At 32.4% G+C, this 12026-nt stretch overlaps 1 protein-coding gene across 1 annotated transcript in view; it reads right to left on the reverse strand.

The window, feature by feature from the left end:
- LOC140437478 (succinate dehydrogenase [ubiquinone] flavoprotein subunit, mitochondrial-like) overlaps nt 1-12026 on the reverse strand; it is a 156925-nt gene that overhangs the window by 19024 nt on the left and 125875 nt on the right. Inside the window, exons 8-9 of the mRNA XM_072527028.1 lie at nt 9812-10003; nt 6480-6623 (exon numbers count right to left, since the gene is read on the reverse strand). Of these exons, the coding sequence (XP_072383129.1) occupies nt 6480-6623; nt 9812-10003 (336 nt within the window). The remainder of the gene's footprint in view (nt 1-6479; nt 6624-9811; nt 10004-12026) is intronic.

Genomic DNA, 12026 nt, shown 5'->3' on the forward strand with positions numbered 1-12026 from the left:
TTATTTCTGATTTTTTATGCATTTTTTTTTCGGGTAAGCATTTAAGTTTTATTAGAAATTACTCAAAGCAGTTTGTTTCGTTTGTGTATACGTTATTATAATACTAAAAGTTTACAGAGGATTAAAATTTTAATTTTGTGCAGGTGAGTGTATAAAATAAATTATTAAGCTTCGTGCTATTAGCTTAAAAAACGTTTTCTAACTTATAGAAAAATTGTATAGATTTTGGAACATTAGAAAATTGTCTTTACACGACACCCAGAGCATTTATTTTTCTGCTCAAATGACGTTGACAATTACGCGGAAAATGTATTTCTATTTCCAGTTAGCCTAAAAGCTCTTCCGGTACACCCCCAGTTCCGGTTTGGGCGCTAATATTGCACAGCCACGGCATCTGTTACCTACCAGCCCTGGTTGTCATTTATTTTAACCCTTTATTATATGGTGTAGAAGGGAGTATTTTTCTCGGCGAATTTCGCGACCTAATTTTTTATATTTTCTAATAACAACAATTTGAAAAAATCATATTTAATATAATCAGGTATATTTTTATAAAAAATGTCATAAATTTTAATGTACACCTAAATCAGTGAATTGAAACTAATAATACAAGGGCTCGTATGATATTTACAATTTTTTAAATAATATAGTTTGGTAAAATCATTACAACAACGTTTATTTTATGTTTTCGATAACAAATAAAACTATTTTAGGAGACTCTGAAAAAAAGTTATTAAATGTATAGATGTCTTTTTTAGGGACGATTCATCCACTCTGGCTCTGGCGCAAGATAATTATTGGGGTGCCTAGATAGGGGTAGTAAATGTACTTCAACCCAGCACATAATAAGTAGTAGATATAGTAGATAAGACAGGTGTGAATAAGGTATAACAAAAAAAAGTCGCGTATCAACTAAAGACATAATATAAGAACTGAAGTTATATCATTAACCATGGCAGGTTAAGGATATATTCACCAGGCAGCCGCAGCACAACTAATTCATCATATTTATGCTGTGACTACTGCACTCCAAAATCTGGGAGTGTAACACCATCGAACCCAGGCATGGCACAAGCGAAAAGTATTGCCTAAGCGATGCCTTTGACTGGTGAACTCCAGGGAGATTACAGCCTTAGTATAGTATAGACGTACTGCCTGCTAAAATGTGGTCTCGATTCGTGGGAATACCATGGACTCAGAAACTAGAGACTTTTTAAATACCTAAATACAAATTTAGAGGGAACAAGCAGAAAGGCGACCATGGTCGTAGACTCTCTGGTACAAATAGGTCCCGATGACCTCAGGGTCCCATAGGCTGATCCTCAGCATCATAGCTACAAAATGGTTCGATGTTACTTTCATACTAGAGGCTTGCGTATACCATAGCCAAATAAACAGTTAGGTAAGATCCTGAAGCTAATGAAAGAAAGAAGAAAAGCCAAAAATGACCCAGACAGATCATAAAATGATAAATATAAAATAAGAAGGAAGATCAGAGAAGCTAAAGAAAAAGAAACAACGAAAAGATGTCAAAAATTAAAAGTACAGTTAAAGTACGATAGTCACAATGTACATCGAAGTGTTAAAGAACTCATAGGTGGACTAAGACGGAGACAGAAAGAAAATCTAACTGATTCTGACGGAAACATTATCTTAGAAACACATAGTAAAATAAGAACGTGGAAAAAATATCTAGAGCGACTGTTTGAAGACCTAAGATATAACACCTTTAGAGCTAGAAGAGGAGATAAATGATGGACCAGGAATATTGCAGCAGGATTTTTTCTACAATAGCACAGCTAAAGAATGGTAAAGCAGATAATATTGCATAATATGCAAGCAGAACTACTTAAACTAATGGACAACGAAACAATAGTAAGAATCACAAAGATACTCAAAAACATTAACAACTGTAGAAATACCAACAGAATGGCTAAAGTCTGAGTTTATGGTACTTCCAAAAAACTAATAGCAAAGAAATGCAAAGATTACCGTACGATATGCCTCATGGGTTATCTCCTAAAATTGTTCCTAAAGATACACCATAAGAGAATTTATAAGCTGGGTGCAAGTCACATGGCTTGGTTTGTTCTCAATACAAGTTTTATTCCACATATCCAGAGACGTCAGTTGCGACGTATACAAATGTCTGGTTTTAGCCAATAAAGCGTTTTATCAAGTAAAGCACGCTAAGGTGGTGCAAATACAAAAAAATGCAGAACTTAACATTGAAGTTATAAAAATAATTAGAAACCGTTACTTCAATCAAAACTCAAATCTCATAATTGAAAATGAACACACCGAATACGTAAAAATTATGGCTGGAGTGAGGGAAAGATGTATTTTTTCTCCTTTAATCTTCAATCTTTACTTTAAAATAATATTTATCGAAGCTTTGGACAAAACTGAAAAAGGCATTCTACTAAATGGGTACCGGTTAAATAACATCAGAAATGCAGATGATACCATAGTATTTGCGGACAACCTAAAAGACCTACAAGTCTCTTCGAACAAAATCACGTAATATAGTCAACAATATAGACTCAACATAAACCTAAAGAAGACAAAGTCCATGATAATTATTAAGGCAAAGATAACAGGAGGTAAACTCTACATCAACCAAATCTCTGTAGAGAGTAATGCACTACAACTACCTTGGAACCATAAAAAATGATGAATGGACCAATAACCAGGAGATAAGAGCATGCATCGGAAAAGCTAGATCCACTTTAAACCGTGTGCCTTTTTTAAAAGCCACAACACTTCTTTTCGTATTAAATTAAAAATGCTTTGATGCTACATCTTCCTTGTTCTGTTTCATGGTGTTGAATTGTGAACCTTGAACAAAGATATTTGTAAAAGATTGAAAGCATGTGAGATGTGGCTATATCAGTATCAGAGACTACTGAAGATCTTGTGGACTAACCGACTCACAAATAAACAGGTTCTCAGAATAATGAAGAATAACTGAGAGGTAATGACGATCATCAAATTTTGAAGGCTACATTCCTTCGGACACATTAGGAGAAGAAATAAATCCAGATTTGCCCTTCTACAAGCCATTCTGCAAGAAAAAATATTTAGAAAGCCAGGTCCAGGAAAAAGAAGAACTTCCTTGTTAAAGAACCTCAGAACCTGGTTCAACACAACAAATGTGCAGTTTTTCCGTGCTGCTCCAGAAAAATAAAGATTACCATCATTCGTCATGGATAGGCACATCAATCAAAAGGTATTAGCGGAGAACTTATATATAGCAGACCTCTCTAGGATTTATTTAAATAGTTAGTTGAAGACGTAACGATGGAAGATGTAAGGAATGTCAATTAGCTTCAGTACGATATGCGTAGAACTGACGACTGTCGAAATAAAAACAAATATATTTAAAAAAATATTAAAAAATTTTTTAATTTTTAAAATGTAATATTTATACGAAATTCAATGTCTTTCGCCATTTTTAGTTGCATTTATTTAATTTGCTGCGATGTTAGACAAAAAATTATAACGCCTTTTAAACCTTCTCTTTTCTTATCTTGAACTCTAGGTGGTTGTTCAAATGGTAATCTATTTGACCTTCTAGTGACTTTCTTCGACTAATTTCTTTTTGGTTTTAATATGGAATAATCTAAGTGCGTTCCATTATCTGAGGTGATTTTCTACGATCTCAGGAACCATCCTAGTAGACTATTAAGAGAGTTGAGAGACTATGATGAAAATCAAAGACCCAGAAGAACAGTGAAGAAATGATAGTCATGCAGAAATCGAATAAGCACAGTAACAGAAGACCCAAAAAATATCTTATCCCTTTATTTTATTCATTTTATTAGGTTATTTTTATTTTTAATACTTATAATACAGACAGAAAAGCCGTACAGGTAAAATGCCCTTTAGATAGGTCAAAAGGACTAAGTTCCTGGAACTTGAGCATCGAGTTCATGTACCGACAAACGTAGGTTCGATGGCCAGACCCTTCGGGCGCTCAGCCGACGAGGATCCAAAAAAATATTTTGCTAATTCGGCGGCTGAATGACCGAGCATAAACAATCGGGGTGGGGAGTCACCGACTTAGGTCGTTGACTAGCCGTCCGAAACACACATTTTGGAACACCAAAGTCCAAAGTCATGTAAAAATTGACTTCAGTCATTCATAGGGAGAAAAGCTCTTCCAGCTACCTCTAAAATAAGGTGGCTTAACCACATAACGGAGATGTAGACCCACAGATAACCAAATCAAAGGTTAGTCAGGCATTAAACTCAATGAAAACCAATAAATCTGCTGGTCCAGATGAATTACCAAGCGAGCTATTAAAGTTGGTCAACGAGAAAAACCTAGACATAATAGTAGAACTGTTCAACGCTATCTATACTACGAGAATCATCCCTAGAGAAATGTTGTCATCAGCATTTGTGTGTTTACCAAAGAAAGTGAATGCCAAAGAGTGCAGTGACTATCGAACCATAAGCTTAATGTGACATACCTTGAAAATTCTGTTGAAAATTATCCACGCCAGAATTCACACTAAACTGGAGCTGGATATTAGTGACACACAATCTGGGTTCCGCAATGGTATGAGTACCAGAGAGGCACTATTCTCCTTCAACGTGCTGACGCAGAGATGTTTGGATCTTAACCGTCCTCTTTGCGTCTGTTTTATAGACTACAATAAAGGGTTTGATAAAGTAAAACATGACCGACTCATGGAAATTCTAAAAAATAAAAACCTAGATGAAAGAGATTTAAGGCTAATAACAAACCTTTATTACAATCAGCTAGCAATAGTACGAATTGAAAAAGAGACATCTAAAGAAATGGAAATAAAGACAGGAGTCAGGCAAGGCTGCATACTATCACCTCTATTATTTAACGCTTATTCTGAAAAGGTAATTCGAAAAACTCTGGAAGATGAAACAGTCGGCATAAGAGTAAATGGAGTCTTAGTTAACAACATCAGATATGCAGATGATACAGTAATAATAGCCGATAGTTTACAAGACCTGGAAAGACTTATAAGTAAAATAGTAATGTGTAGTAGGAAGTACGGACTCTCGCTCAATATCAAAAAGACGAAGTTTATGAAAAACAACCATAATACTAACGAAATCTTGACAGTAGAAGGCCAGCAGATCGAAAGAGTAAAAAATTACACTTACCTAGGAACACTTATAACAGAAAATAATGACTACACTGCAGAAATCAAAGTCAGAATCGAAAAACCACGTTCTAATTTTATGAAAATGAAAAAGGTCCTATGTAGCAAAGATTTGACATTAGCTCTTAAAGTACGTCTAACAAAATGTTACGTATACAGTGTACTATACTATGGAATCATGGACGTTAAATCTAGACACAATGAGACGACTTAACACCTTTGAAATGTGGACCTATAGAAGAATTATGAAGGTTTCCTGGGTAGATAGAGTTACGAACAATGAAGTACTGAAAAGAATAGATAAAGAGAAGGAAGTTGAACTTACAATTAAAGAAAGAAAGCTACAGTATCTCGGACATGTGATGCGGGACGAAAAGTATGGCATCCTGCCACTCATAATGCAAGGAAAGATAGATGGCAGAAGAAGCATCGGAAGAAGGAATTTCATGGCTCAAGAACCTGAGAGAATGGTTTGGATGCAGCTCAAAACAACTATTTAGAGCTACTGCCTCAAAAATTAAAATAGCTATGATGATTGCAAACTTCCGTAGCCTAGATGGCACCTGAAGAAGAAGAACCACATAAAGTAAAATAGAGGAAGTGCCTATTACCCAGGGCATCCAAATTAACTTTCAGTACAAATCCTCCTCATTCGTTATGTCCTACGATGGGGAGGGGTGGTTAGTTATTGCTTGAGGGTCAGAAAGGTACCACTCCATTACGGAGTGTGACCGCTTTGATCTTCAAACATGTGGGTCCCACTGTTCCATTGGAACACACTCCATGTCACTCGGAGCTGAGATTCTACAAAAATTGTTGTGTGTGTGCTAAATTTCTTGTTTAAAACATTTTTTTCTACGGTGCATAGATTCTTAAAAAATCGATTTCTTATGTTTATTGTTTAAGCAGGAAGCCTAGTGGCACGAGTGGCAAATTTTTTGCATTTTTTGGGTCCAAAATTGACATTCTTAGCAAAATTCATCCTGTTGGTCTCGTTTTTAGAGATCAAATCTCTGACGATTCGACTACAGAAAAATAAGTATTTTTTTTAGTTTATTGTATGTGCAGTATGTAATTTTAATATTTGCTCTAAGTTTGGTTAAAGTTTTTGAATTATTATTATAACTTTTGTAATGCTAAGTTACTCAAGGTTATAAACTTTTGTAGGTGCCATTTTTATTTTCTTGATTTCCCGGAATTGTATAAAAGTCATTTTCAACATCAATATGGAAAAATTCCATACTATTTAATAACTATAAGATATTAAAAAGCACTTAAACAATAGATAATTACGTTGTTTAGCTTGAAATATTTATATAATGAAGTTCTTACCGGGTAATCGTCTCTTGCGTGAGCACCTCTGGATTCCTTTCTTTGTTCCATAGCGTAAATCGCTTGTAGGGCGTTTATGAATAAATTCTGAAGTTCCAGTGCTTCTACCAAATCTGTGTTCCATATCATTCCTTTATCTTTTACCTGAAATAAGTTGTACACGAATTGTAGAAATGGAGTTTTCGGGTTATAAAACGCTTAATTATAAAAAAAAACACACATTATGAGTATTTGAGATGAAAAATTTAACGTATCTACGTTGGATAAGGTGAAAAATAAATACTGAGATCTGTTAAATTTACACTACAAATGTTTTTCTCTAATTTGAGATAATTGTTCTAAAATAAAGATGTACTAAGTTCACCTTTTTCTTTAATAAGAAGAATCCTATTATTTCAGAAAAATTTTAATTAATTAACAGTGATATTTCTCAAAGAAAGAAAAGTGGCACAACAAAAAAAATGCAATAGGGCTAGTAAATTAATTCTAAAGATTTAGAACTTTATTTTTTTTTTTTATTTTAGTTCTATTATAATACTATAATACTATAATACGAAACTAACACACAATAGAACATAGAAAAATAAAACATGACCTCTTTAAAGAAATATTTAAAAAAATTTGAGGTGTGACATTTTTCTTCAGAAAAGTTAGGACAAAAAACAACTGCTGAAAAGTTTTTTTTTTTGCAAAACAAATACAAACTTTTAAATGTTTTGCATGATGTAAAAGTAGTAAAAATACGTAACTAAAATATAGGTCCTTTGATTATTTAAAAGTTATTATAAATATGAAAATATTTAGAAGAAATACATTTTGTTAAATAAAGAGAAATTCTAGTTTTAATAAAGGCTTATTAGAGAGTTTTAATAAGGTTTATTAGTTTGTTGCTGGCTTGTTTGCTTTCTTGAATTTATTAGTACTACACTATTAAAATTGTTTGCTGAATGCTCTTTATTCTAATCAGTCGAAATTCACTTATTGTGAATATTAAACTTTGACATCAGAAAGATTAATGAGCAGTTCTGTTTTGTCCTAAATTAATAATAATAAATCTTAAAACTATAGTTACATTCCATAATGTTTCTACGTAGTATTTCTTACTTATAGCAATTATTTACATAAGCACCCGTTTACAGTAAGCCGCAGTATACTCTGCGTTTCAACTAATTACTAACTCAAAGGGCTCCACCCTCTTCGGTCTTCTTACTAACTCTGTATTATCCAGGAGTTGGAGAGCCTAGATATTCATATGTTGATGCAATGTTTGCTCATGATTGTTGCCACAATTCCTTATTACCTCATCAACAGTCTTCATCTTTAAGTCTCGGTAAATGTAGCTGTTTTCAACGTACTAAGAGGCATCGACTGGGTATTTGATTATAGATCAAAAGTTTATTATCTATGAAGAGCTTTGAGTTTCTTCCAAGTAACCAGTACAATTTTTTTTCTTTATATAGACCTTCCAACAAAGTCTCGCATCAAGACCAAGGTACTTCGCAGTATTTGCAACAGGGATCTGGGTGTCATTTATTTCAATTAGTACATATTGCTTTTTCTTATTAGTGAAATTCACATGCACTGATTTGGTTTCATTCAACTTTATCCTCCGTTTTTTTGGCGAAATTATCGATCCTCTTCACTGAAGATTGTAGATTTCTTGCAGTTTCTTAATGATTATTTACCACTGCCAGAACAGTCTTGTCATCCGCAAATGTTGTGTCGCTAGTATATAACAAGTAGATCTGGGCAAAGCACACTTCCCTGCGACACTCACGCCTTGATTTTTTTTAACTCTGTCTAGGTATCCTCCTGCTTTATTCTAAAGTAGCTTTCAGTTAATCACCACTCTAATAATTGTAAATACTGCCTCGATAGTGCTCTATTCAATTTATGGATAAGGCCTTCATGTCATACCTTATTAAAGGCTTGAGCGATATCCAGGAAGATAACTGAACCGATTTTTTTCCTTCTAGCGCCTTTTCAATAATGTTGGTGATTATATGTACCCAATCTATCGTTGAATGACTCTCTCTAAAGCCAAACTGATGTGGTGAGATTAATCTTTTTTTTTCGATGGTGATCTTTAGTCCTTTTATTAGGATCTTTTCACATAATTTTGAAAGTAAAGGCAATAATGAAATAGGTATGTAGGATAAAACCTCATTTGGCGGCTTTCCTGGTTTTTCAATCATAATGACTTCTACCACCTACCACATTTTGGGAACACATTTAAGTCTAAATCATACTGATTTAGACTTAATTGAATTGGTGGTCCACTAAGAATCCACTTGAAGACAGGACATACCTTTGACTTTAATAATGTAAAAATCTTAGAACAAGTTGATAATTATAAAAATCGGCTTTTCCTTGAAATGGTACACATTAATAAAACTCCTGAATCTATCAATTATAAGACAGACACCAATCATTTAAGTAATATCTACTGCAACATACTAAACAATATATAATATGATAGATCTTAACCTTTAAACACAAACTTAGTAATTCTCTAGTAACTGTACCTATAATTTTATTACATTCCTAAATATCAGTATTGCAGTAACTGACTACATACCATCAATTACATTTTATAGATCAATTTATCGTGTTCCTGATTCTTTCTCAATTCTATTAATTCCATCTTTCCACTTTATAAAATGAATAATACTGTCATAGTAATTGTTTATTTTAACCTACTCGCTGAAAATTGTACAACGGGAATTCACTCTATAAAATATTGCGGTTACCATAACTCCTAAATAAAAACAAACAAATATGTCATTTATTTAGATATGCCAAAAAAATTTAAATTTTCATTCTTATAGTTGTAAGTATTAAAATATTCATTTTGTTTACATATAATCATTAATTATTCTAATAAATTTACAGTTTTCTCCTGAAGAAGTCACAAAATCGTGACGAAATATTGAGACTGAACAAATAGAGTTTTATTTCCTGACCTATTGCTGATACTATAAATCAATATTTAAAACAGTACGGTCAAAAAAATAATTTGAAAAAAAAAAAAAAAAAAAAAAATATATATATATATATATAAATATATATATATATATATATATATATATATATATATAAATATATATATAAATATATATATAATATATATATATATTATATATATACATATATATAATATATACACATATAAATATATATATATATATATATATATATATATATATATATATATATATAATATTCCAACTATTTAATTTATCAAAAAAAGCCTTGATCAAGTAACGAGAAACTTAACCTCCAAATCTATCATTTGTTTAGTTTTTGCACGTGCATTTTACATTTCGCCTTACCTTAATACTGTCTAATTCGCAATAGAGCTCAGATACGCGCTTGCATCCTTCTTCCAAAAGTTCCTGCGTTCTAAAGACGCCCGCGTGCTTCTGCATCGTCCTCTGAAGTTTCAGCCGCAACTCTCCCACTGTTTGCTTTCCATCCGCCTTCCGCGTTCTATCGAAATTTTCTAATGAACTCTGACCCAGACTCTAAAACCAAACAAAACAAAACTGAAGGAATTTCATTTTATCTCGATACATCCAACTTCCAATAACTCACGTGAAGGAAATTAATTGTTTAAGATCTAATAGAAATTTATATTGGTATTAAAGTTCCGCTTTTGGTACAAATTATACATTGTAGCTGACAGGAAATACCATAAATAAATAATTACTTAATTACAAGTTTATCTCGGTGTAAAATAATAAAGTACTGTACATTATAAGTAAATTAAGTTGTTGAAAAAATAATCGACGATTTCCGTGATGAAAATTCGTTCAATAAATAAAATCTTATAACTACAGTTTACTATATTTTCTGTCAATTTCATAAAAGTTGAAATATTGATAATAATATATTATTGTTTCTTAATCAAGTGAAGACTTCCAGAGCTATGCAGTAATTTATTGGCGAAACAACAATTTTCGTAAGAACAATACTTTTTTTTACTATTTTTATCATAAAGTAACCCGAATTTAAGTTTAAAAATACGTTCATTTAAAAAAAAAGTGTTCATTTAATTTATTTTGCGTAGTATTACATTTATTTTCACAAACTTACACTCGGGAGAAATTATCATACCCTACGGGTAATTGTGCCTAGTAATGGTATAATACCGTCCAGTCGTTACATTATATGAAAATAAATCTCAAAATAATTATATACTCACAAACAACATCTATATTATATTTTTTTTATATAAGAAAACATATTCAAAAAAATACTTAAGTAAAAAACTAATAAAACAACATTTTAAACTACACTCTATTTCCAATAAACGCATATAAAACTGTTGTAATTATCTGATTCACCATATTCACCACAAAACATACACTCTACTTCTATGTCGCTGTTGTGATCATCCGAACTATGATCGTTGCAAACTTTCATTTCATCGTGGGATGAAGCGCCTGAAGAACTATCATCAAACTTGACTTTTTTCGTGACCCATTTTTCTTTCTTACTAATGTTTTTACAGTTAATGGAAGTTTTTGCTTTTCTTTCTTTTGTAATTTTCTATTTTTTTTCTGCATCAGTTTTATTTTTTTCTGGTATTCAAGTTCTTTGAAATAACTAATTGTCTACCCCACTTTTTTAATTTATTTTTAGTCACTACGCACAACGGTATCATTTCTTCAATAGATATATCTCCTTGTCTCTTATTTAGATTTGTAAGATCCAATTTTGATGATATAGGAGTGAAATCTACAAAGAGCTTCGTTGGCTTTTGATGTACTTGAAAAAACATCAGTTTCATTTATTTTCAAGGCTGCATCTTTGAAAGTCACTCGGTTTGTTTCTGAGGTACAGGCAGTAATATCAGCTTCAGTAAGTTGTAGTTCGACAGCGGAAATATTAGAAAGAGTGGAAGGCAAAAAATCTTTATCCGTAAAAATATTTGGTTTATGTAGAACAATACCACTCTTTCAAATCCTTTTGACCTTTTTTCATCGTAGCTACATGAACGAATGTGCGATTGAAAATTTCAGATTCATCAAATGGTGTTATTTTCTGGTGAACATTTGGTCTCATATAGAGTGAACATACATTTAAATAGGTCGATTTTAGCTGTCCAAAAAATGACTTATTTAGTGATTGTAGCTTCTGACATGTGTGGGGTGGAAACGATAACATAATAATCCCATTTTCACGACAAAATTCGTAAGCAAATAAAGAACAATGACTGCTGTGATGATCAAGCAACAGCAATGCTGGGTGTTTATTACAATCCTTAAGCCAAATCAAGAATAACTCTTCAGTATCCCTGATGCACTTAGTGAGCAGCACACAGTTATGTTTCGACCTCTCTCCCAACTTACACCTTTTCCCAGTTGTTTGACACCCTTTGGGCTTATAATTTTGAACAGAAGCCGCATCGTAGTAATACCTATCAGTCCACATTAAATATACGGCAGGCTTGCAAGCTATATTTTGATAAAACTACTTTTACTATTTAAATTTGTTACAAAAAGGCTGACGCTTTCAGCATTAAAACCCGAAATTTTCCCTAAA

Source organism: Diabrotica undecimpunctata, chromosome 3, assembly GCF_040954645.1.
Source record: "Diabrotica undecimpunctata isolate CICGRU chromosome 3, icDiaUnde3, whole genome shotgun sequence".
NCBI classification, from domain to species: Eukaryota; Metazoa; Arthropoda; class Insecta; order Coleoptera; family Chrysomelidae; genus Diabrotica; species Diabrotica undecimpunctata.